This window comes from Lepisosteus platostomus, chromosome 1, assembly GCF_059453375.1.
Source record: "Lepisosteus platostomus isolate fLepPlt1 chromosome 1, fLepPlt1.hap1, whole genome shotgun sequence".
Lineage (NCBI taxonomy): Eukaryota > Metazoa > Chordata > Actinopteri > Semionotiformes > Lepisosteidae > Lepisosteus > Lepisosteus platostomus.
The window spans coordinates 16820230-16847730 of NC_142611.1; the positions used below are offsets into that span (position 1 = coordinate 16820230).

General features: G+C 37.3%; 2 protein-coding genes across 2 annotated transcripts; both read right to left on the reverse strand.

The window, feature by feature from the left end:
- Positions 1-272: 272 nt before the first annotated feature.
- pla2g12a (phospholipase A2, group XIIA) lies at positions 273-5879 on the reverse strand. The gene is made up of 4 exons (XM_088625832.1): positions 5319-5879; positions 4264-4340; positions 3084-3249; positions 273-1592 (listed from the first exon to the last, which is right to left on the reverse strand). The coding sequence occupies exons 1-4, from the start codon at positions 5539-5541 to the stop codon at positions 1474-1476; spliced, it is 585 nt and encodes a 194-aa protein (XP_088481958.1). The 5' UTR covers positions 5542-5879; the 3' UTR covers positions 273-1473.
- Positions 5880-9487: 3608 nt separating this feature from the next.
- On the reverse strand, positions 9488-26864 carry cfi (complement factor I). The gene is made up of 14 exons (XM_088625855.1): positions 26696-26864; positions 22315-22675; positions 20356-20494; positions 19911-20098; positions 18588-18698; positions 17718-17843; positions 15735-15752; positions 15341-15364; positions 14958-14981; positions 14737-14855; positions 14176-14279; positions 12491-12771; positions 11611-11712; positions 9488-10033 (listed from the first exon to the last, which is right to left on the reverse strand). Exons 1-14 carry the CDS (start codon positions 26750-26752, stop codon positions 9816-9818), a joined length of 1872 nt encoding a protein of 623 aa, XP_088481981.1. The 5' UTR covers positions 26753-26864; the 3' UTR covers positions 9488-9815.
- Between the last annotated feature and the right edge of the window lie 637 nt (positions 26865-27501).

Here is a 27501-nt window from a genome sequence, read left to right on the forward strand (position 1 = left end):
ATCTCAGGTTTGCCCATTTGCCAGGGACAGTATCATTTGCTGGGGACAGGCTCTGACCCCTGGGACCCCTAAATGGAAGAAGCAGTTAGAAAATGAATTGATGGATATGAGGAAGAACTGTTAGATATTACATTATTTATAATAATCATTATATGCTTCTCCTAAGACTGTAACCCGGTATTTCATGAATAATACAGTGTTCTAAAACACTGTTATAGAAACAAAAGTAGTCAACGTACTTAAAAATTATCATTAAAAAAAACCAAATTACATCTGGTTTGGAAAACTTTTATTTTGAAGTTCATTGTGATCACAAACATTTCGACACAAAATGTGATAGGATAGGACTTCTTAATCAAGAAATCTTATCAAGTGTATTAAGGTGCACAGACCTATTTTCCCAATGTTTGGGCATAGATATCCTTGAGATTTATGATGGGTCTTAGCTTTAAAAAAGGTATAAAAAGGCAAACCCAGAAAAAATTCTCCTTCATTATTTATCTTATTCTTTATGAGAAATTAGATTTTTTTAAATATATAAAACATTCTGACACATTGTATCCAAAAAATTTACATTTTGTTATCAAGTAGCTGCAAAAGTTTGACATTTTTAAAGATACTGTGGCATTTAATAATCCAAACATCTTGAGCAAATCAGTATATTAGCATACTATTTTAGATGTTAACTTTGAGCAAAAACCTGTTTTTATAATCACATTCCATTCAACTTATCATGATTATATCAATCCAACTCTGTTTCCAAGTTAAAAGAGCTAAAAAGCTCTGCAAAATGTGCTTTTTACTAAACATCATAGCCACAGTGTTTTGCCTCAACAATCAAAGAAGTTTACAGGTGAGGCTGATCACTAGGCCCACAGTGCATTTTATTTCACTTCTGGTCAGTTTTACAATTTAGCTGATATAGTGTTATATCTTAGAATTACTGCTGTTACTGTATATTTGGTGCCTCTGGTGCTGGTGCTAGTGAACAGTTCACTTTCCCCTTTGGATACTGTTCATATTCCTACTGCTACTATGAACATTCACATGAACGTTCACAATATACATGTTTATGACTTTAATAGGTAATAAGGCACTATCCTTAAATTAAGTTAAATTCTACCCAGACACATATCTTATAATCTATGGAGTTTCTTGATCGATTCAGCAATTAATATCTCTTGAAACCACCCAAAAATACCTCTTTGGTTCCTAAAAAATAAAACCAATTAATATACCAAAACCTTAACACCAATGTGAAATTTTAAAATAAAATGAACACACTGTGTGCAGAAAATTAAAAGTTATTCAAGGAAAAGTTTTCTCAACACAAATTATTCCTTACAACGCAGCAGTTCATTGGGCTGCACCTGGACTAACGTAATGATAAATACATTTGGCTGTCCTCCTTAGAAACACAGAAAGTGTTCCTGCTCCTACAGTATGCCACCAGTCCACAAGACCTGGTTTCTCTCACAACTCCACCTTCTCTTCATAGCGACACATACAGGAGGCTCGCTGGCTGTCCAGGTAGGGTTTACACCCCAAGTGCATGACAGCATCAAACAGCAGACTCACGGTTGACTCGCAGGCTGAAAGACATGCAGTACAGGAGCAGTTGAATATTAAATTTCCTGGCACATTTCTGAATACCCAACAATGTTCATTCTGTACAAGAAATATTAACTACCAATGTTTGTGTTTAAATAATCTTACTCATTATTACACAAAGATTTATACACGACTACCTGATAGTTAAAAGTAACTACATAGTACTGTTATCGTTGGGGTTTATAAAACTGAAAAAACAAAACGATGGGCTTCATTTGAGGTGTTTGCCTAACTGTAGATGGGCCGAGAAACAAGTAAACACAAATAACCCAAAAGATTTTTCTGGTTTACTCTAACTTCTTGATCAATCATTATACATTTAAAATGCTAAGAAATAGGATAGAAGAAAGGAAAAGAAGGGAAAAACAGAGGAACACAAAGAACGAAGGAACACCATCACCCTCCTCTTCCTTGAAGCATGTGCCAGGCAAGAGGCCCTTGATCTGATCTTGTTCAGAATCTTGAAGATCAGATTCCGGTTATGTAATCTGGACCTTGTCATAGAAAACTTGCTGTCCTTCCTATTAAAGGACATTATTTTTCCTAAAATGTAGAATCCTCGGGCTAAAGACGTTCTCTCCTAATTTGGTGATTCATCTTTAAATTAGAGAGAGGGATTCTCATTCACTTTTGGGCCTCTATTGTACCTCCTGCTCAGGTTTATTGCCATTGTATTTGTTCTCCCTTTTATTAGAACAGTATGTAACAAGCAAGGAAAGAGGACCCAAGATTAATTTTTGCAAACTTTAACTGTCCTTATTGATTTCAGATAACATTTTTGCCCCATTTCCAGTCCAAAGCTGGTGTTTCTACATGAACATTTAAGTATGCATACAGAGACTGCAATAGGCATAATGCATTATAATGCCTCAGACAGATTTGTTTTTAACCATACTTGAGAAATATTTTGTGACTTAGGAGTTTACACTAAGAGCCCTCTGGCAGTGTGGAGATGATTAGATATTATTACCATACAATAACACTATGATCTGAACAGTAGTTAAGGTACTGTACAGTATGTTTAATTTATTATATCGCACATTAATTCCCCATCCATGTATAGCAGTTCATTAAGTGCTCATCTATGCAAGACATAGAAAACTGCACATTTAAAATTGCACATAAAATATATAAGTTTAATTAAGCAGCAAGAGATTGTGGCCTCATAAAACTGAAACCCAAATCACCACACTGGATACTACTTTGATATTTTTGCTCTATGGTGAGGAATGCCACCTAGTGTTCACCAAGACCATATACAGTAGCAATTACTGATTCTTTCTCACATTCTCATGAACTCCAGTTACTGACTATTTGATTTGTGTTATAAAGTCCTCGTCATTTAGCACCACGAATCCCTGATGTCTGACTTTTTTCTTTTAAGGAAACTGTATGATTTGTGTTTGCTCCATGCACAATGAGATCAAACACGCTCTCTGTAGACCATATGTGAAATAGAACAGGAACCTCACCTTGAACACTCTGGGATAACCCTAATGTTTTCTGGACATTCCTGCAGATCTTTGCCAGGCAGAACTGGAACTGTTCATCGCAGTCGTGTTTGTCACTTCCACAGGTGTCATAGCACCGGTCATGCTGATTACAACACTTAGTCATGGAAGGGATGCCGATGTCAAACTGTGAACGGACAAAAGAGGTCTTACTAAATAGCCAATCCAGGCACTTAAATAAGATTCTCCTAGCACAGGCATTTCATTCAGCTACTACACTATGAGCAGCAATTACTTAAACTATTCAACATCCTCAACAGAGTAAAATTCACTTGCTGTAGGTTCAACAAACAGTTTGCATTCCTGAAATGTAAGTGGATCCAACTGGATTTCTGACCAACTCATAGACACAATATTAGAAAAACAAATGATAGAACAGTCCTTGTTTTGGGCTTTATTTGAAAGGCCATTTATGAAAGGAAAGCACTTCAGAATGATGGAATCACAGACTAGATTTTTCAATGGGAAATCAAACCCATGGGACTCTTCTGAAGAGGGACAGAGGTGCAGAAGACTAGATGTGGGATTGAAAGTGCTCTGAGGATTAATTTATTAATTATTAAGCATTATTACGATTTATTAAGCAGTATTCAGGCTATTCTAAAAAATAATTTGATTAATGATTAAAACCACAAAGACATTCTGGCCAGTATGAGAATTCAAACAAAAAAATGTCTGAGGTTTCCAACTTCCAACCACTGACATGTATACAGCTGGCATTGTTTGTTGTAAGGGTAAAATGATCAAATGGATAATAATATTCTTATTAATAGTGCATCTTTTATGACATCCAACAATACGAGAACATTAAATAAACTGTGAGGATTTCTGCACAGACATTCATCACCACCAAGAAATACACATGGCTGAAACTGTTATGGTTTTGGATATTTTTTCTAATATGTTGCCTGATTAAGACACGTAAAAAATCTGAAGGTTCAGACTGGATGTCCGAGGGATTTCTTTAAATTCTAGACCCTACCCAGGCCTGGACTGTGTATACTTTCCAAGATAATTAAAGATTATCAAAGGGTACATCCATTCCAAGACAACACTGACCTTGGGTTCCATTTGGAGGAGGACCTAATTAGGTTCCTAGCAGGGTTTCATAGAAGCTTTTATACAAATAATAATAATTTACCTGAACACCAAACAGAGGAGATCCACATCCATTAGGAGGGGGAGGTTTGTATCCAGGCCGAGGGACAGGCTTATAACCTGTAGACGAAAACAATATATTTAGCAACTTTGTCACAGAAGATTGAGGACCATTATTGATCGTTAGAGAGTGACATAGAATAGTATTATAGTATAATTTGCTGGACTCATAAGAAATAGGTTGTGGGTTGCAGTTCAGTGTGGTACTTTGTCCACATTGCGCCAGTCAACCCAGCTACATAAAAAGGAAAAAGCATTGCTAGGGAGACACAGAGAGGGCAGTCATGGGCTTAAACACTGCAGACACCAGGATGAGCCCTTCTCATTGATGCTGTGGCTCTGTATTGTGGATTTTACCCACCTCTCTATTTTACCTCTGGATTTTTCTTCCTTTTGTAAGGGGTTTTAAATAATTGTAAGACTATTCATGTATTTTTATATTTTAAATACTTTAATAAAAAATACATATATTCAACAAAAAGGGTTTAACAAATAAATAATGTATGTGTATGGATTACTGCCTTAGCCCTCCTGGCCAAACACCATCTTCCTCTCTATTACCTCCTAGACCAGGGTTCCTAACTAGTCTTGGAGACCCACGCACCTGGTGGTTCATGATCCAGCTTAGCTATTTACTTAATGGAACTATCAAGTTTTCCTTTGAATGCTGGAGATTTTATGTTCCTTAAAACGCTATAGTACAAAGGCAAACTTCACAATATGTGTTAATAGCCGAGAACAATATCATGATCTCAATTAATTATTATTAGTTAAGGCTCATTCACTATGTGATTGAGATCCTGTCTGGAAAAAAAAAAAATACAGCAGATGCGTCCCTGCCACTGCCTTAGGACAGAGTGGCATGTCCAACTATCTCCAAAATGACTTCAGCATGATAGCAGAGCTCAGTGTAAAATTTCAAAACTGGAATGGAGTTACAAATTCAAAACCTGGATTCAGACAAGCACATACTTACCAGGGTTAACTAGGATAAGTTTTCCTTTTGTTTCAATTAAGAAGAAAAAGCTGTCGTCTTACCGTCGCTACATTTATAATGGCACAGTCCGTCCTCCCCTCCGAACAAGTCTAGTGCTGCGTTCAGATAGGTGTCTATTTTGTGGATCCCGTTGCGAATGGTTTTCAATGTCATTCTCCAGTCCGGCGTTTCGGGGTCAGGAATCTTCTGCTTGCATGTGCACACACAGCTCAAAACCCCAAAGGAAAACAACACTACAAAAACGTACATAAAAAAGTAGTGCATATTCCACCTGCAACAACCGTAGATCAATCCTCCAAAAGTCCCTGAATCCCGCGTGTAAACGGTAGATTTTTAATAGTATTCAAAAACATGAGTAATGTGCACCCTGTTTTTTTCTTATTTTAACATATTGCTCTTAGACGACACACGCGTACTGTACACACACACTTCTACCCTTCTGATTTCTTCATTCGTCGGAGGCTTGAAGTGAAGAGAGATCAGTGTTTACAGTCTTTCCTTTCCTGTTCCGGGGTTGCAGTCTCACATGACAGAAAAGTAACCTGTCATCACGTCAGGATAAATTGAATTAGGGTTAGACACATACGTGTTCTCTTCTGAAGCATGTCCAAAGTCCAAAGTGCATATCTGAGGAAGCCTGTGCGTTTCCTGTTCTGACATCACTGGACTCTGGCCTATCTTGATATTATTCACATGGAGCTCTGGATTGCAATGGTCCATGACTGTGCGTGGGAGGACAGAGTTAAGGCCTGGAGTACTGAGGCTAACACAGTTAAAGCTTATGTAACGCAACGGGGGCTCAGGCGGGCGCCCTTGCCGCATCTGGTCGGCCCCATCCCGACTGGAGGCTCGAACCCGGGACTTCCGCGTCTCTCTGCAGCGACCTAGCCCCGTGAGCTAAAGAGAGATCTCCCTACAGCCCAGTAGCTGTAGTCCTGCTATCACAGGGAAGGGCGGTGACGTCACCTGCTCTGGTACGCCGGCTCTTACACACAGTGCTTGTCGGCCGTAAGCGTTACACTTATTTTGTGGGTTACAATGGCAACTGTTTGTTTATAAGGTGTCTGTTGGTGGAGGCAACCTTGATTTTTCCATACTCTTCTAACACTTTCAACCTTCCAATAAACTCCTGAATTTATCCTTAAATGCTTAAATGATCCACACGTTGAAGATCACTTTGATCATTAAGGATTATATGCAACAAAGACTTGCAGTGAAATACAGTAGAAAGGAAACACCAAGCTTGCCCGTCCCTGCAATTCAGACAGAAATTTAGAACTGAGGAGGCAGTTTGTGGCTTGCAGGAAGTGTTATTTTCTTGATGTATTTAAAAAACAACAACAATACAGCCTGTTTGTTTGTACATATGTAAACCCAAAATTGTATTTTATTCTAGTACAGATTGCTTTTAATTAATAATTTGCTTTTGAAAGATGTGTGTTCTGTAAAGACAGCAAGAAACAAATATGAACAATTTCCTGGAAATTTCAATTAACACTCTGTTTTTCAGAAAATCAGGGTTGATTAATTAATTAACATAAGCTATTTTCCACAGACACTACAGCAGATATATAGTAAGATAAGTGCATTGGTCTGACTCCCATAGAAATCAGTGGTTTAGTCCATCAAGAGAGAAAAAAAAATGTTCAGATTCTAACTGATATTCAACAGTTCTTGAAATCTCATCCTACCTTGTGTATCAAGGTGGCAACCGGTCTGTCAAAAGTGACAAACTTTAGCTCAAAAAGCAAACATGTTGCCAACATCTCTTTCATTTCTCTATTCCATATTTCTTTTGATGATCCTCCAGAGAAAAAAGTCAATATTAAGCCAGTAACTGATAGCAATTACATTGTTCTGAGAATTTAGTAGCTGGTGATTTCTTAACTCCCTTTAAAACCTGATAGGTTAAAGCTCTCTAAGAACAGCATCAGAGCTGCCTGGTGCAGAGATTCTCCACATTATAAGCTCAAAGCGATGTGTTAAAATAAGCCCTGTGTTTTGGAACTTACTGTGCTTGTGAAAGTTATTTTCTGTCTTTATTAAATTTGTTCTCTTTTAATTGAAACATGAAATGTAATGTTTGAAAATGCAAATTCAGGGATGGGCTGTAAAGGGGGAGCCTTTTAACAGAGGCCCTGTATAGTCCCTACACAGGTGATTCATTTTCAGTATATGATAATTTTATCGGTGTCTGCAGAGGTTTAAATACGAGCATTTGCACGAGGGATGCAGGCAGTTAACTGAATGCACAGCAGCTGTGCATGTTTAAAGGTTTGTTTTTTTAAAGAATCAGAGCCTGAAAGGAAATAACTTGTACAAGAAGCTTGTTTGAAAACACTTTTTGGCCTTTAGATGCTGTTGGAGGGGAATCACAAAAGGTTTCAGTTTTACATAAAAAAGGACTAAAATGTTATGTGTGTCAGGTGGAGAAAACATTGCCTTGGATACAGACGAAGAAAAAGGATAGCTACCCGTAGCGAGCTTATGCTCTGAGGAGCTATTTAGCTACAATGGAAAGGAGCTGAGATTTCCCTAATGGATACAGTGATTTTGGTAAGATTTAAGACTGAGGTTAGGTAGGTTCATGGTCTGTGAAAAGGAGAAAATCTATGTTGGAACATCAGGGACATATTGACCACCAGCCTCCTTACCTGTCTACCTTGGTAAAAATGCTCTGTAATTTGTGGCCAGCGTTTTTTGTTCCAGCTGAGCACTGCATCACTGGTACTAACTGATGACTTTAATTAATCTGTATGCTTATCACACAACAAGTTAATGGTTAATGATCCCAGCTTTTAATTTGTCCTGGGTTTCTAAAATACCCGAAATCAAAGGTGCAGTTGCCAGCAAATTCAGCACAGAAAACCTTAAACAGCCTCTCCTGCGATTATATTTATTTGTGACCGAACACCTCTTAGCAGGTGAAAAATGTATGACGACTGTTAAAGGAGACACTGTTAATCTTTTGGACAATTACTGGAATATTCATAACTGTCTCTTCTTCAGGGAGTCTTTATGGCCTGTTCACTAAGCAAAACAATTCAATGGCTCCTTGCTGCTCCTTTGCATTCTTACAGCATACTGTAGCTTCTAATGTCCCTCATGGGGGAGTGAAGAGCTATAAATGGTTAGACAATTATTCACACTAGTGTCTTCTTTCACATAATAAAGTTATATGTGGACTATGAATGAAAAAATAACTAGTTATTGACTCACGCTGAGAGTACTTTACATATAAATGCAGCATATTTGTAGACTCACTGGTCAAACTGTACTGCACATCATTTCCTAAAGCTATTAATGCAGTGGTGACACTGTGGCTAAGGATTGCTGCCTGTGGCTGGAAGGTTGCCGGTTCAAATCCCACAGCTGGCAGAGGAATCCTACTCAGTTGAGCCTCTGAACAAGGCCCTTAACCCCAAGTGCTCCAGGGGCACTGTATGAATAGCTGACCCTGTGCTGTGACCCCAAGCTTCTCTCTCCCCATCTGTGTACCTGTGTGTTTTATGGAGATCAAGGTGGGATATGTGAAAAGTAAAATTTCTAATGCAAGAAAGTGTATATGGCTAATAAGGTGATCTAATAATCTGTGTGTGCATATTTATAGTTACTGTCCATATTATGAAACTAATGGAAAAATTATCTTCAAAACATGAAAATGCCCACTGGCTGGCATGGTGGTGCATTGGTTAGCATTGCTGCCTCAAAGCACAGGAGTCCTGTATTCAATTCCAGATCTGGGATGCTATCTCTGTGGGATTTGTATGTTTTGCCTGTGTTCATGTGTTCCTCTGGGTGCTCTGGTTTCCTCACACGGTCTAAAGATCTACTGTACTGGTAGGTTAATCGGTTTCTGAGAAAATTGGCCCTAGTTTAGGTGTGTGCTTGTCTGTATTTGTGTTTAGATGGTCCACAGCTCAGAAAACAAGGAATGGACCCTATGCAGGTTTCAGGGTCACAAAAATCCTAAAACAGGAGGCGTGGTGAGGTAGGGACACTGGGCAAGCAGGGATTGGCTACTGCTGTCTGCTTGATCTGCGCCTCTGCTGCACAGGTGAAGTAGGCACTAGAGGTGGGGGTGATGGACTGGCATCCCATCCAGTGTGTATCCTGCTTTGTACCCATTGTTTGATGGGATCCAGCTCCACTGCAATCCTGAATTGGAAGAAGAGCTTAGAAAATGGACAGATGGAGGATGTCCACAAGGGCAGGTGTGATATGAGCTTTAATAGTTTATACACCACAGAATTCTATCAGAAGTGCGATGTTAATATCAGCTCGAATCGAAGCTCCTCTAAAAGAACTAAGGCAGAATACAATTGCAACATACTCTACAAGAGGAAACATAACTTGTAGAGGAAGCATGTAGTCATTCATCCTCATCCCATCTTCACTCTGTGCAAAGAAAAGTGTAACAGCAGCTGAAAGTATAAGATTAAAGTTGCTGTTTTTTTCCGTAGTATACATAAAAGCCTAAGTTGTTTTATCGAACTTTTGTTGTCTCTCAGACAGATCCATTTTTTAGTTGTAGCTGTCTATAAATTGAACTTGCTGATAGTTGATCTTCCCACATGGAAACTGATCCAATCAAAGTAGTGGGCCACTTTGGTATAGACTCCTGGGTGACCCACAACCCCACACTTCTCTCCCCAGCTGACAACCCCCCACACATAGGACACCCCACTCTTGTCTTTGCAGACCAGAGGACCTCCAGAATCACCCTGGCATGTGTCCACACTCCCATCAAGGGTGCCTGCAAAAATGAACATATTAGCAATAAGCACAAATCACCATTGACAATTCCCTTTCTGTTCAAATACTTCATCTTTAACTCGCTTAAAGTCCAGCATGTTAGAGCATCAAAAATCAACTGTTACCTCAGCAGGCTTTGGGCAACTATTACACTTGGACTGATGCTGCTCAGCCTTTGTACAGCAACATGAAGCTGATAGACTGTAGCCTCATGCACAAGGAGGTTTGCCAAGGAATTCAGAAGCAGTGCATGGGGAAAAAATAAACATCAGAAAATATGTTCATATTAGTGTCAGGAGCAAACCAATTGTTTAAGTTGCTCCTTATTTTGTTCTGGGCAGCTGCAGGGAGAGAACGAGGACCAGCTGATATACGCACACTTGCTCAGACCCATGTCAATCCAAACAGCAGAATTTAAGAAGGATTTTGCTTCTTGAAAATATTTGTGCTGATTGATATTTACCAGCCCGACATGAATCCAGAGTAAATAAAGTTAGTGTCAGAGTTTACAAGAAATAAGAGTCTCACTGTACAATTAGTCCTGTTAAATTAACTTGTTCTTTAATTTCTAATTAAATACGAGTTTTATTTTAGTGTTATTTAATTGGAGGAGAGTTGTGCCAGACTTTTCTGTGCCTGAAGTTATTCATATTGGTGTAATGTAAACTGGGAGAAGTTATTATCAATGAATATTTACTGATATATATATATATATGATATAGATAATATATATCATTGATATATAGTTACAGTTATATATATATATCATAGTTATGATTTATATAGTTATCATATTATGAATAAATATTGATATGTCCTCTTTAAATATTAGGTATTGAAAAATACAGTTTGGAAACAACATTCTAGACTCTTCACTCAATTTCAAAGACTACTGCAAAATGTATCTGAAATATTCTAATTCTTGCAAATCAAACAGTAAATGACTGAATTCTAATTATAACAATGTGGGTTTTATCTAACTATAAATTCTAAAATATGATTAAAGGTTAAATAACACTCAGTCTAGAAACCGTTGGTTTGAATATGGGCTATGCCATTAGCTGAGTTAAAGTTATAATAGATCATGGACAGGATAAAAAGAATGTTTATGTTGAGGTCTAATACAATATTAATACGAAGGTACTGTATGTTTGTTTTGCCTATCCAGATAATTTTAACAAGTTTTCAGACAAAGCAGTTTCAATAAATAAAGTGCAGAGTAGCAGTCAAGTTTATTTTTTTGCCAAGTTGTCTGAAATAATCATTTTTACTGATTATGTGTGTGCAGGTGGGTTGGGGGGACCAGATTCTTGTTATAACAAAGTAAGTATGTCTGTTTTAAAGACATAAGCATATCTATTTTTCACTTATGATTTTTCACTTACGATGTATCAAATGGGCAGCACACAAAAAGGAAAATATTTTTTATACGTTTTGTCTGAAGAATATTTCAGTTCCTTTAAATTTAAATACTTGCAGCCTTGAGACTTGTAGGAAATAAACACAGAAAAGAAAAGATACTGTTATTAAGACGGGAAGTTTGAGTATTATTTCACATATAGACCATTATTCTCTCACCTGCACATTCCATTCCTTTAAAGTACCTGGGTCCATAAATTCCAGAGCAGTTATTGATTATCTCAATGTTAGCCCATTTGAGTGTGTAGACCTTCTTGTTTCCTGAAAACAAATGAATGAAAACATTAACCAGGACAGACCTGCTTGCTTTTCAAAACTTCATCTGTATGCGGGGAGGGTCTAGTATAAATAATGGGTAGCTGTTGCCAGCTTCCAGGGGGTGATTCAATTAAAATTGACTCTGGTTCTTAGTAGTAAAGCAGTAGCACTTTCTAACAAAAGTACACAATTATAAATACTGTAGGGATACAAATAACAGAAGGTAATGGAGACCATATTGATTGTCTGCTTGTCGGTAACCTCTCAGGATTTTGTTTTTCTCAAAGGATTCCAGAGAAGGAGCTACAGTAAAATGGTGATGTAGGAGAGAGTTCCAGAAACTCAAAACTCTTTGAGTAAAATAGTACCAGCTATTCTCAGTCAACTCCTTATTACTGCATTAATCCAAATACATGATTGATAAATGCTAATTTAGAAATAAGCAAATTAGATACTTGGTCATAACTCTAGACCTGGCATTTTTCAGGAACCTAGACAATATTTACAAAAGGGGTTTCCTGTGGTGGTCCTAGGGACCCCCACACCAGATGGTTTTTGTCCCACCTGAACAGTTAATTAAATAACTAAACATTTTTCCATCCATTAACTTTCTTACTGCTTAAACTAATACAGGCCGGAGCCTATCCCTGCAAGCAATGGAGCAATTAAAGACCTCAGCTTCGATGAAACCCAGCAGGGGTGTATGACCCATGAGCAGGATGGTAAAAGCTTTATTTACAAGATGTCTGAAGTGGTTTCCCAAGACAACATAGCACAATACCATGGCTTCGGCCCCATCCAGAAATAATGCAGTTGTCTCCAGGTTTAAACTGGTACTCAGACCAGGGCACACAGGCTGATGCAGTAGATGGCGTACGCTCAATGCATTCTGGGAGGTCGTAGATGTTCTTGACTTGAATCAAGGCGATGTCATTCTGGTATGTGGAAGGATTATAATCGGGATGGATTATGACATTCTCCACAGGAAGAGAATCCGTGTAAGTGTCAACTTTCAGCGTGCTCCACACGCCCACCTTGATGCGATACAGCTGTGGTTTAGGCCTAAAAAAAGATGAGAAGAGGAAAAGACTTTCCAACTATTTGAAAGTTTAGTTCAGAAAATTGTACTATAAGGATAATATAGTGTGGTAAAGCAAAATGGAATCACAGTAGGGCTTATCCTATTGCAGTAGAGAGAGCCTTTATTATTCCCAAGGGGTAATTTGTTTTAAAACAGCAGGCAATATAAAAAACCCACAAACAATGCACAAGTACATACACAAAAGAATAATTTGTTAAGCAGGTTTACAACTATAGGTATAAATGGGAACTTACTGTAAACCTTTGTTTTTAGGTTGACAAACCTGTATCTACATTCTGAGGGGAGTAATCTGAATTCATTATACAAAGGGTGAAAGGATCCTCTAGAACAGAATATGTTTTATGCAAAAATCATAAGTGATAGACGTGTTCTTATTCCTCAGATTCAGATGTGCCCAAACCAGCAACTCAGGGCAAAGTTAATGTAGGTTCAATAAAAGACTAATAAAACATGACCAACTACAAATTATCAACCTTAAAATGTTCACGCTTCCTTAAGAAAAAGAGACGCCATTGCCCTTTTTCGAAAATAGAATCAATGTTTGCTTAAAAATTAACTTGCACTCCAGTGGTGGTCTGAGGATCTTCCTAAAATCAATTGCTATGTGGCAAACTCATATATAATTGGCCTTTGACCCCACTCATCTGCTTGGAACAAACTAACAATAATAGAGTTGGCTGCAAATTTAATTATGTGTCTTGAATGGTGATACCTCTTACAATCAGAACAAGGAGTAAGGGAGAAAATTTGTTAGACAAAGCATTGTTGACTCTTACCCCCTGAGTTCTATCTGTAAGGAAATCAATAACCCGTCTGACAGGATTGAGATCAAGGCCAAAATTAGACAATAGCTAAAGCAATAAAAACTGAAGAAGCGAGAAATTACCATAGACATTGATTAGGGCAAGTTTTAATAGTAACCATTAAAATAAATGAAATGGTATTGTAACAAATCTGTATTGTTCCTAAATTCTCAATTAATTAGTTTTGCCATTTTCTTTATTCAGAAGTTAGTCTAAAACAAGGATGTCAAACTCAATTCTTGGAGCGCATGGTGTCTTGTGGTTTTTGTTCCAACTAAGCTATCAGTTATATATAGTAATATTTCTAACTTTGCTCCAAAGTGTTTTGTAAGTAATTGTACTTTTAATGAAGTGACTGTTTTCAGTCGTCAAATGATAAAAACCTTAAAACATCCCATATACAGTATGTCTACAAAAATAATTAGGTTAATCGGTTAATTGACAACTGAGGTTGAAACAAACACCAGAGGACCCTCCTGGAATTGAGTTTGTCACGCCTAGCTTAAAATAAAATATATTTATTTTAAAAAGTTAGCTTACAAATTGCACCATTTTATTTACCTTACACAGTGAGCTGCAGTAAGCACCCAGCACCCTCCAATATAAATCCCTCCACAGTTAATCTCTCCTTCATCGTCAATTGCTACCTGCCAAGGGATCTGACCCTGAATAACAACAGGACAAGGACATAACCCTTCAATAGCTGCATGGCCAATATCATTTTAACAAAAATCACAGTCTTCCGATTTTATGAGCATGAATTCTGTTTCACTGTAAATTAATGTGAAAAGTACTGCCTCTCTTTTCTCTACTCAATAAAACCAGAGGTATTTATTGGAATTTGGATCCAAGGGGGACATCGTGGATATAGCTATTGCTTAGGAGGATTTTGCTGGTCTACAACATTTTACACTGGCATAGTTACTGCTAATACAAAATGTCAGCATCACAGACTTTTTGCCTTTCGTTTATAAATGCAACTCAGTTTAATTGGGCCCATAACCAATAAATAGGATACTAAGGTTCTAAGCACAATAAGGCTGTTTTAGAAATCATCTTCTCATAATTACTATGAGTAATTCTTGTAAATCTTTTGTTACCATCAGAAACTCACAATCCCACCTTCTCTGCCGTATGGCCTCCAAGAAGTCGTTTCTGTCTGACTCCTGTACTATTAGGCTTAGTGTAATTAGATATCCCACACTCCAGAGTAGAAACAGCTTTCCTGGCAGCTTCTACTTCTGAAATGTAACAAATGACCTGAGATGAAGCCATGTCACATTTTGTAAATTGAAAATCCAAATACAATTATTAGAAATAAGAAAATTAATAAAAAATATTACCTTCCTTAGTGGTTGCGATAATTTCTGTTAAAGTAATGAAAAACATTTCATAATTATTGTCAAAAGTACTGAAGTAACATGTTGTTTGTGTTGTGATGTGTTATTTAATTAAGGCCTTGTAAATTTCATTTAACTGGTTGAAGCAGTTTCTTTTTGTCCATGGCAGCAAATGGAATTATCTTAATAGATTCCATGGGTGTCTCTGAAGCTAAATATTTTCATTGTATACTACATTCACTCAAGGATTTCATGATTCTATAATACCCAGTGCACTCCTTCTGAAATGTAACAGATTACCTGGGATTAAGCCATACTGCACCACATTTGGTAAATTGAAAATTCAAATCAAATTATTAGAAATAAGGAGTTAATAGAAATATTACCTTCCTCAGTGGTTGGGATACTTTCTGTTAAAGTAAAGAAAAACATTTGATTATTACAGTCAATAACATGTTGTTAGTGTTGTGATGCTTTTCGGAATTAAAGCTAATGTATGTTTCATTTATCTGGCTGAAGCACATTCTCTTTCTCCATGGCAGCAAATGGAAATAATTTTAATAGGCACCATGGGTGTCTCTAATAATAAAATATTTTCATTTCATACTGCATTTCCTCAAGTTAATGTGGCTTTATAATTCTATGACGAGCAGCCCACCCCTTCTTAAAAAATAAACACATATTAATGTCAAAGTCTCTCATATACAACTTCGTATCACAGACAGCTCTTTCTCAATCTCGCTCTTCACTCCACTTTTAACAAGAGATAATTCAGCCTACCTGGCTTAGGACTCTTGCCTGTTGAAGAGAAAAACAGAGTCATACAAATTAATCACAGTATTTCATTTACAAAATATCCATATAGGTTAAATTAAAAAAAAAAATTGAAATTAACCAATTGAAAATCTTAAAGACATTTCTTAAAGAATCAAGGACATGACCAGAAATGGAAATTCCAAATAAATAATTGCAGTTGATTTGCATTGCTGATTGCGTTGAAAAAATCCACCCCCCTTCTGGACTGAAATGATATAGCCCTAATCTAATCACAGCCCAGATAGTTAATTTGTCCCCATTCTGTGACACATATAGTTAATGGAGCTCAAACAACAAAAAAATACCACATACTGTAGGAATATATACAGTATATTGTGTATATACTGTATACAGTATATTAGGCTATAACAGCCTCATCATTGCATGTTGACATGTTTCATCATTAACACAGAACAGTTCTGAAGACACCGTAATATAATCCCAAACGTATGTTTCAGGACTGCTTTAAGACCTGCTAAAATCAGTTTGATTTAGTGGTACAACTGAAAAAGTTTAAAAATATTGTCCAATCACTGAAACAGCTAGTTTCACAAAGCCCAGTTAACACTACTCGTGAACAGAATTAATTAATAATTAATCCGACTCTTCAGAATATTTAACCTATGCATTCAGATCATAATTGACAGTCGTGTCACTCCATTGCTAACTGTTTCTTCCAACTCATTGTCACAGAGGAGCTGGAGACTATCCTGGCAAGCAACATGTGCAAGACGGTACACCCTGGACAGGACACCAGTCCATTGCAGGGCACACCCAGTCGTGCACACCCTCACACCGGGGCCAGTTTTCCAAGAAACCAATTAACCAACCAGTATGTTTTCTGACTGTGGAAGGCAACTGGATTATCTGGAGAACATGGAGAGAACATACTCCCATACATGAACCCACTACCCCAGCAATGATAACCACTGCGGCATCGTACTGCCCATTATTTGAATTCATTGCACTTATTTAAGTGTGCTCTATTGATTTATCAAACAAACCTCTATAAATGATATTAATGGCAACTACATACTGTATAATCATACTTTCTATTGCTATAATTTGTATCCATTGAGAGGAAGTCAGGCAGTGGTGTACACATTACATTTAATTGTACTTAACAAATGTAGTTGAGACTGTATTCCACCATTTCAAGGACAGTTTTGATTCTACAATCCAGTAGAATTCATTAAAGGCCCCCTGCACTTCATTCCTTTTCCCCAAGTGCCTGCCAAATTAGTTACTATTGTGGCTGTTTGCTTCTATGCATTCATGTGTGGTTCACATAATTTGGCAGCAGGTACCCTGCCACTTGCTTTACTGTCTTGATTGCTGTTCTTTCTCAGGGCGTCAGCTCTCAGACATGATTCAGGACCACAGAGTGATGCAATTGCGTTCTGTCTCTTAAAGGACTTGTTGACTGGCACTAATTAGACAGCAGTTTTCTCAAACCTTCTCAACAGTGGTTGGAAGGGTGATTTCACCTGCAAAACTAAATGTGTCTGTGCAGGGTTATCCATAGTTTAGAATCACATCTTTTGGAGAAGCTACACCCTGCAGTGCAAACGTGTATGATTTACATGTATGTCTTAAACATGGTATAAGTGTGTTAATTTGTTTTCTCAGAATAGGCACTTCATGTAATCATAAATTCATTTTGGAATTATACAACCTAGGTTGATTAAGCAAAAACCTATTCTCACACATTCAAATTTTGACATGGGTAGAGATCATTGCTCTATGACTGACATTTTCTATGACTGGAGTGCAAATAATACCATGCTATTAGACCAGCATCTACCCAACTGTGGTCAACTTTGCAACAGCACTGCAGGAAAAAAGCACAATCATTCTTGCTTTCATTCATTCACATATTTGTTATGACACAGGCAACATCCTTGGTAAGCAGCCAGAAAGAGATTGTGCTTTTTAATGTCATTTTACCAAAGTTCACATTGCTTTCTTCTGTATACTCATCGTCTCCTCCTATGCAGTCCATCACTCCATCCTTCATGGCTTGATTTGGGATGCACACGTCTGAACTACAATGGAATCCTCCTGGTCGGCATTCTGGTTAAAATATCAGAACGTACCAGGCATTACAATATGGGAATGTAGTATACAGAAACCTACCATGTAAACTTGAAATTCACATCACAAAAATAGGATTTGTCCAACTTCTATGACTTACCTCTATGTCTAAGATACAAACATATGGTCTGCCAGAGCATCTGTACCAAACAAGTTTCATTAGGTCAATATAAGAATACTTTTGTTTTCTACAATGTGTTTTCTCAAACAATTACAATCATCATAAAAGTATTTTTCAAGCCATATTGACATCAATTAGGAAGGTACACTTCATAATAACACACATAATTCAGTATCAGTGATGTGTGCTCAGCCATAACGCATGAAAGAAATGTGTATTAAATTATTCATGAAGAGCCTTGAACTGTGTCAGATACAGGTGCAGTAGTTTAAACGCACCCTGCCAGCTCTACCTTCTTTCTCATCTGCCTATAGGGCTAAGCTTTTCCAGGGCACTCCATACAGTAATTCAAATGAATTGACATCATACAGTACATGATTGAACACTCTGCACACAGAACTCAGTTTACTCTATATGTACCTTTGTATGGGTTTAATGTAATAAATAATAGTATAGTACAGTGTCATGAGGTCTTGAATAGTCGATGTGTGATTCACAGTTGAGAATCCTATATAGTCTGTAAACACTGGAGTATCCCAGCCAACCGTGGTGGGAAGTGTTTCTGGAATACCAGATAATGGAGAGAAAAGGAGTTGCCTTACTTTTGCAGCAGAGTTCATCACTCCTGTCTCCACAATCATTGGTCCCATCACAGGTTCTGTTGAGGTCAATGCACTTCCCATTGACACACCTGAATTCAAAATTTGTACAATCTACAGAAAGAGCAAAGAAGGCCATATCATTAATGTACTCCTGAATTATCTAGCCACAGCTTTCAGGGGACATTCCAGCAATAGCTGTGATAAAACTGCTTTTTATTTCTATGAACATGTGGCTTAATTCGAAGATTGTTTAAAGAATTTAAAGACTATTTAACCTAGAATTATAATTAATGCTGGATTTTCCCTAACTGTCACATTATTTGCACAAATGTGAATATACACATAAATGATCTGAGCGGGGCCAGTGACTTCCTTATATTTTAAAGTGAGAGATGGTGACTTCTTGAAAGACATAGAATTGACACCTATGTTGAAATGGGAGACATGTCAAATGGTTTCAGAGCAATCAAGCTCTACTAAAAGGTACAAAATCCTCCATCCACTTTAGAAATAATACAAAACTGCAAAAAAAGACTGAGAAAAATGTAATCTTAGGAAAAGAAGGTTGTGCATTCATCTCTAGCAAAGGAGACGCTGTTTGAATAGATCATTGTACTTCAGAATACCTTCCAGCACTTTGAAGAATCATATTATTACAGCCCTATCTAAATTTACCTTTAAACTGGTATCACCCGTAAGTCAAGCTTTAACCTTAGACTACCCCTAATGATGTCCTGAAATTAGCTCAACCCTACATTTACCACTCAAGACCTTTTCCTAGACTAACCATAACCCTAACCCTGACATCTTACTCTCAGCCTAACCCTGAAATCCACTGTACACTAATCCAGGTGCAAAATCTAACCTGATCACTAATCCTAGTATTTAAAATCTTTTTTGCAATTACAAGTTCCAACTCAAATCGAACCTTAAATATAATTCCTTAACTGAGACCCTAAACATGAATTTACTACTAAATCCTTGTCTAAACCTTAAGAATGGGACTAATCATAAACATAGTTCAAAATAATTGTACCCCTACCATTAATAGATTTGAGCATAACCAATGTAGCCATTGTTCATACCCTAAACCTTAATCAAACCTTAAAACTCAGCCTAACCCTAACCTTAGACTCAACAACCGACCCCACAATGATATTAGATCTCTGTATTATTATGTACAGATTCAATACAGTACAACTATTGGTTAGATAAATGGCTACTAAAATTTAGGTTAGAGTACAAGCTTTTAATGACAGTGTCCTTTTCAGATTTTGTGCCTTAGAGATCCTGTGTTTAAAAAAAAACACAAAAAATACATACTCTTAATTCTATTATAACAGTTGACTGTAGCAATCGTGGGTTCTGTATCAGTATTGTCAGTCTTATAAAAGGTGCACTCTGCAAGTGAGCTCTCTTCCCCAGTGCACCGTACATGTATACACCGTTTTGATAATCCAGACTGAAGTTCAATTTCTTCATGTTTCACAACTGAGGCTGCTTCTGCACCTCTGGAGGACAGAAAAAGAGTAAGTCAAAGTACAGTATAGATATACTTCAGGCTCTGAGCCTAACTCTGAAAATAACCCAAATCACAACCTCACAGCTAGTACAGATCTAACCCCAAACAATTATTCCTTACCCAAATCCTAAGTGTAAAACTGAACTGATTATTAAAAAAATAACATTAAAACAGTAACGGAGGAAAGAAAGGAAGAATATTCCAGTTCCAAATCCTTAGGCACAGAGAAGCATGAACAAGACTTACTTTTCTTCCCTTTTCACATTTCTGCAGGCAACATTAGCTTCTGCTATTGTCCAGCGACTTCCACAAATAAGAAAGGTCTCGTTTCTCCTCTCCACTTTCAACACATTTTTAGGGCCCAAGCTACAGTCAAATAATTTACCTAAGAGGTAAAATACATTCAGTGAGATCCAATGTCATCATAGACCTTCTTGGAATGACATTGTGACAGGTGTCACTAAATTATGTTTTAGCATATTTGTTGTATTTTTGTGGATATAATTTTGGCCAAGACTATCTTGTAATAAATTTCCATTTATTGGCATGCCACAAAAGTGACAATGAAAAATCTTGAAAATGAGCAGAATTACCGACTACTAATTTTTAATTGACTCAGTAATTTAGAAATCATAGCAACAAGGGAAGTCTGTAATGGATTTTTGTCTAACCATTGATAACAGTTGTATTTTCCCATATTTCTAACATAGAATGGGAATTCAAGAATGTATTTTATGAAAATTCATGTAATTTGAAACGGTTTATTATGTAAGATTATTTAATTAGATCAAGGACTCCTCATAACCACCTTCAATTTATTTTACTTAGTGAGCTCTGAACCCATCAATTAATCTTTTATGTTTGGACATAACCAATATTTCCTCCTCAGACTCCTGTAAGAAATGATCCTGTAACATGCATTTCTACAACCTTTGGCAGTTTGTAACTACCAGGTATAAAACTAAACCTGTCAAATTCCATCAAGACTCATGTGACATAATGGAGACTGAATAAATCATCTATAGAACTGGTTTTTGGTGAATGGAAATTCAGACTCCTGGTTTACACAGAACAATTACTGGATATCGAATAGCTGATATTTGGCTCAGTGCTGCTACCTCACATGGGGCTTAGGATCAGGTTCATCCCGAGGAACCTGTGTTCCTCTATGTGGCATTTAAATATCCTCCTTGTGTTTAAATGTTTTTTCACCAAGTTTCCTCCTAATATGACATGCTGGGTTAATTGGTGTCTCCAAACTGTTCCTGTATGTGTGTATCCTGTACAAGGTATGGTCCTGTCTTGTACTCTATGCTTCCTGGAGGAAGCATAGTAAGGTTTTTCCCTTACTAGGCAGCTTTCTGATAATGGATGAACAGATGGAGATTTAAGCCCACTTCTCAATGAGATCATTTTGAATGACAAAGCTGTTCTAGAAACACTGTGCTACTTGGAAACAGATTTGTACCTTTCCATCATCATAATAAAAGTGTTTGAAATCTAAAGCTATTTTGAGTGGGGGCAAAGTGGCAACCGTGACTTTAGAAATGTAGTTTGTAACAGTTAAATGAACAACTTCAAAGCTCTGCACAAAGAATATACTATAGTTCTGACAAAAACTTATGAAAACCTTATGAAATTTAACCATGATATAACAGAAATTGAAGAGCTTGCTGGATGTGTTAATTTGATGTTAAGAGTGTGCTTCTGGAGTGGCTCAACGAGTAAAGGTACTGACTCAAAAGCACAGGTCAGGCTCCATGCCTCAGATGACTCTGGCTTGAACCTAGGCTGTGTCACAGGCAGACCAGGACTGAGGTTTCCCCAACCAGTACAATACAATTGGCAGAGAGTAGAGTGGGTCCTAGTTGACTTGGGTTTCCTTGACTCTCTGGCAAACAGCAGCTTCTGTAGCTTTGTTAGGTGTTTACAGACCAAAGTGACATCAGTGCAACAGATGCTGCTGCTTCCAATTAGCACCCCTCCTGTCAGGCACTGGGGAACATACAGTACAGACGTTAAAAGATGGATGGCTCTGACAGGCCTCTGACGATTCCAAATTGGATAAATTACAACTAAATAAAGAATTGCACATTTTTATTTATGTACTGCTGTAATGCTGCCTGAAATTAGAGGGTCAGGAAGCAATTTGAAACACATTCCTAGGAGCAGGGATGAGAGTTAAATGTTGTACAAGACCCTTACTTTTGCATTCGGGGCCAAAGTGAGAAAACAGCACGTCCTTTTTGATGCAGCCTAGGGCCTTCACCTGGCAGAAGGACCTGTACTCCCTTTTATCAGTGCCGCAGGCTGGTTTTGTAGCCTTGGGACACTGATAAGGAAGCTTGCAGATACATTCCCCATTAAGACATCGCATCCAGGGGGGGCAGAAAACTTTGTGACATGACAAGCGACTGAAGCCTTTTGTCCCACACGTCTCCCGATCTAGGTACTCATCCTTTGGTACTTTAGCGTGAATGGTTTTTGTAGAAGCAGCCGTTGTTGTAATCTGAGTATTTGGACGATCCAATGGATGCGAGGGAACATTATCTTCAGGTTGGCTTTCCTGTGAATGACAGTATGGTGTGTTCACACAAAACTGAAACCGCTCTTTGACGTACAAGTAGAAATACACAGAGAAAACCCTTAGAATAGAATTTATCACCTGAATGTCTTAGAGCAGTGGTCTCTAACATTGATCCCGGGTTTTAATCAAATAGGTTTTATAAGTGGGGCAAATCATTTATATCTTATATAGCTTTATATGTGAGCCTGTCCAGTACCTGGATGGGAGACTTCCTGGGAATGCTAAGGTTGTTGCTGGGAGAGATCTTAGTGGTACCAGTAGGGGGCACACACCCTGTGGTCTGTGTGGGTCCTTATACCCAAGTATAGTGATGGTAATTACACTGTAAAAAAGGTGCCATCAGCTGATGAGACCTAAAACTGAGGTCCTGACTCTATGTGATCATTGAAAAATTTAGGGTTCTTCTTGAAAAGAGTTGGGGTGTTACCCAAATTTCCCCCACTCTGACTGGAGGGTCCACAATATATAAGTGTAAGGATTTTTATTGTATATGGATTGCAGACATTTATAAGATTGATTGGGATTCTTTATTGAATTGTAGCTGAAGAATATTTAGAAGTTTGTAAAGATGAGTTAAAAAAATCACTTGATTAAACAAATCACCTACTTGATTAACACAATTAAATTAGTCAGTTTAGAAAATTGTTATCTATAACCTACTACAGCCACTCCCTGGCCGTTTTGTAAGAGTTAGGTCCAACAAGTTTTTACATAACCTAGATCTTACGTAAGTAGGGAGCACTTCTTTCTTAGTCCTTCAACAATAAGGTATCACAAAGGGGGTTAGAGAGCAAGAGAAAGAATATGGCAGAAGCTAGCCGATAGAGACAAATTAAACTTACTTCCTATATACTGTAGAAAGAAATGAAATAATGATTAATGAAAAAAAATGTTTTAAAACCCGATGTTTAAAATAAATAAAAACCAAATATACTGTAGCATACACTTAAGCAGTATACAGTAGAATAAATGAGAGAGAATTAACTTTTGCACTGTTCACTAAACACAAAATAAAATATATGGTAAAATAAATTCATAAACTCACTTGGGTGCTTCCACAACAACATGGATTGCTCCCAATTTTCAGTATTTGGTTGTCACATGTGTGTGAAAGTGAAGCTGAAGTGTAAAACAGCCCTTGTGGAGAGGAACTTGCTACACGGAAGTAACAGAAACTTTCCTAAACTCCAAATTGTACAAGTTGAGTCTTACAAAACCTGCGGAGAAGGTGAGCACTGGGGATCTCTGGGACCCCCACTGGAGACTCCAGCCTTCGGATTAATTTTATTGTGAGGCTGAGAGTGACTCCTAGCCTAACAGATATAATTTGTGCTGCTGGTTTCCAGAGACGATCTACTGTTTCAGACCCAAACCTCACAGTCCAGTCAAACATTAAGCTACTTCGCCAATCTACCATATGCATATACACCTACCACTTTTGCAAAACTAGTAATTCCAGTACTATTTTGCACCACTAAAGCACAGACTACCAAATTTTAGAACAGCTTTTACACTACAGCAGTGTGCATCCTTAAAGGGGAACTGCCTTGATATTTTTGTATTTTGGGGTTAGTAAGAAAACAGCACTGATAAGTGCTAAATAAAACTAAAATGTAAACAGTAAAACCTCCAATTTACATCTCAAAATAGACTAAATTTCCAGCATGATGTTCTACAATACAGAACGAGGCAACAAAACGTCTGGTGACATGAAGCGGCCCTATGACATTATAAACAAGCAGGCTTGAGAATACGTGTCTTTTAATCCGATAGAAATTTTGCAATTGACCCTGAGATGCTTTTGCCGGCAAATACAACTTACTTGGTTAAGTCTGCATGCAGATCACTTTGGAACATTTCTGCGGTGAAATGTCTGCTGTACAACCTGTATTTATTCGCTTGTGCATCGCATTACATTAGTCATTACAGTGACTAGTGAGCAGGAAGGGCTGCTTCTCGTCGCAATTCATAAAAAAGTCACAGTCGAGACTGGGGGTTTGCCACAACACAGCGACGTACAGTACTTTTGCAAAAGTTCACGATTTTGTGCTTAACTCGAAATTTATCATTTTTTTCTATACTGTCAATGAATTTGTTACTGAGATTTAATAACTGATGTGAGAAATTGGAACTGCAATTCCACCTTAAGACCTAACAGCAATGCCTTAGAATTCAATGCACCTGTACATTGTACTTGTGACTTTGGATACCATATATTTGTTGTTTTGTTTGTATATTTTCAGAACATACTGTTGTGTAATGTACTGTCTACATTGTGTGTTGTACTGTGCATGTCCAGAGAGAACAGCACAAATAGGAATCCCACTGTACATGTACATATGGCAAATAAACCCCTATATCTATCAGTAGGTCCTCAGAAGACTTAAGACAAGCATAGGCTAGTGGCTCTTCTACTTTTAATCACAGTAGCTCAGACAGAAAATGGTGAGTGGATAGAGACAAAAAGTGACAAAGGTTACCCAAGCAATTCTCCTCCACCGACGAGCTTGTGCCGGGCCATCTCCAGTGATAGTGTTACTGGAGGTAAAACCAGGCCTGTATTTCCTTGAAAAGCACTCCCATGCGTGCACATTAGCAAATTACCACTCATTACACCTTTTACTGTAATATTTACATCAGGTCTCATTGCAGTCATGTACAGTGTTTGAATGGGACAGGTGTGCTTTTACTTTTTCTATTATTACAGCACCATATGTGAAGGTTTTTTTCAATTTTTTCCCTTGCAGAAAATTAAGCCCATTTGACAAATATGAAAGACAAGGAAAACAAAATGGATATATTTTCTAATGCACTGCTATATGGATGATAAAATGTTTTGTATTGTACTGAAAAAACAGGAATAAATGTGAACTATGAACTCTAATCTGCGCCGTCTCTGTCAGTCATCCAAAATGATTTCAGATTTTATCAGTGTTCACTAACCTCTATTGCTCCAAAAAGTAAACACAAAAAATCCCTGACAAACATTAGCTACAGTTAACAGCTCTCTCTCAGCCTCATAACAATTTTTGTGGTAAAAAGATACCACATCAACCACATTCTGCAAGCTACCCTTGCTAACCTAAGCTGAACCTCACCTGAAATACAGCATACTTATAGGGGATAGAGTATACTTACAGGAGTACTTCAAAAAACTTAAAACCTTTAAAACATGATAGAAATATTGCAGTATTTATATATATAAAATTTAAAAATAAACATTATACAAGTACATACAAATATTTAAATAAAATTAATAAAATATGCTTTGAACATTAGAAATTCTTAAATCTCATATTCTTAAATATGAATTCATCTCTCTGTGCCTTGCGTACATACATTATTCCACACTCACAGCATGTTAAGGAAAACACATGACAACAGCCAATGTATGCAAAGACATTTTCTTTAGATCAGAACTTTTGTCTGTGACTCAGCCTATATAAATTATCAGAAAAACAAATATACACAAAAAGGTGAAAACTTAAACCTAAGACATTTTTTTCTGTCTGAACTTAGGGAAACATATTTTGACCAAAACACTTTTTCAAATCATTTTGGTAGCTCTATTGGCCAATTATTGGCCGTAATAATGATAAACCATTGCCACAAATGCTTTTGTCCGAAGAGCTTTACAACACCAGTGACTGGTCTAGAGCCCTTACTTCTAGGATTCAAAAGGAGAGTATGTAACTTGCTTAGGAAAGCAAAGAGTGAGTCAGTGGAAAAATAGTGCTTTGAACCAGATTCCACTGGTTTCAAGTCTGCTAGACTACATACTGAAGATGTATGAATGAATAATATGCATGAATTAAAAAAACCTACTGTATAACTGCACCATAATGGATCATAAGCTCGCCTGTTCATACAAAAACAATCTATTGTGATACTGGTCCACATCTCATTCACAATTTGACATACCACAAAGTCAATAGATCTCTTACCCAGGTGCAATTTACTCTTAAATACAGTACACAAGTTTAGACTCTGCAAACTTACTGTCCTCCCATAGCCAATAAACAGCAAATTCAAGAAGTGAAGAAAGACCAGTTTCATTGTTGCTCAGTATGCATGAAGATCCCCTCTGTCTTCACTTGGAACTGTGGCACTGAGCAGAATTAATGATTATCTGTTATCAATACAGAGCAATGTAATGTGCTGACTCTGGGAGCAAGGACCTTACACTTTTGTTTGAGGTAGGTAAGTTAAGCTCTGCCAGTAACTCATCCTCTGCAATTTTATTGATTTACCTTGTCTTTTGCTCTGCTGCACAAGTTACTCATGTATACACACATGCAGTCATGAAGAAAAGGTACTTTCACATATTATCCACTATATTCCCTTATCCTAAACCATTGATGCAATAACTAAAAATCACAAGGACAGGAATTCCAAAAAATATTTAAATTAAAACACTGACTGCGAATTTGGACTTTAGATAGTTTTACAAACAGAAAGTCTATCAGAAAGAGTAAAATGGGTCAACATTTTAGATTCCTGACCCAAGCCTGAACCATACCAATTCACCCTAGTGTTATTTGCAGAAGGTACGTTATTCAGCATAAAATACTTAATAAAAGTATTAACAGCTAATTTATACATTTGCTGGAACACCTGAAGTGCGACCAATCAGTTGAAAGAAACACTTGCTGACTCACAAATGTTTCCACACACAGAATATTTATTTCCACATTTGTCCAAGGGATTCAATACATGAAACAGGTCTTACAATCAGAAAACTATTCTGGAAGATGCGAGATTATTATTGCAGTACTGAGAGTACAACAGAGACAATGATGATGATA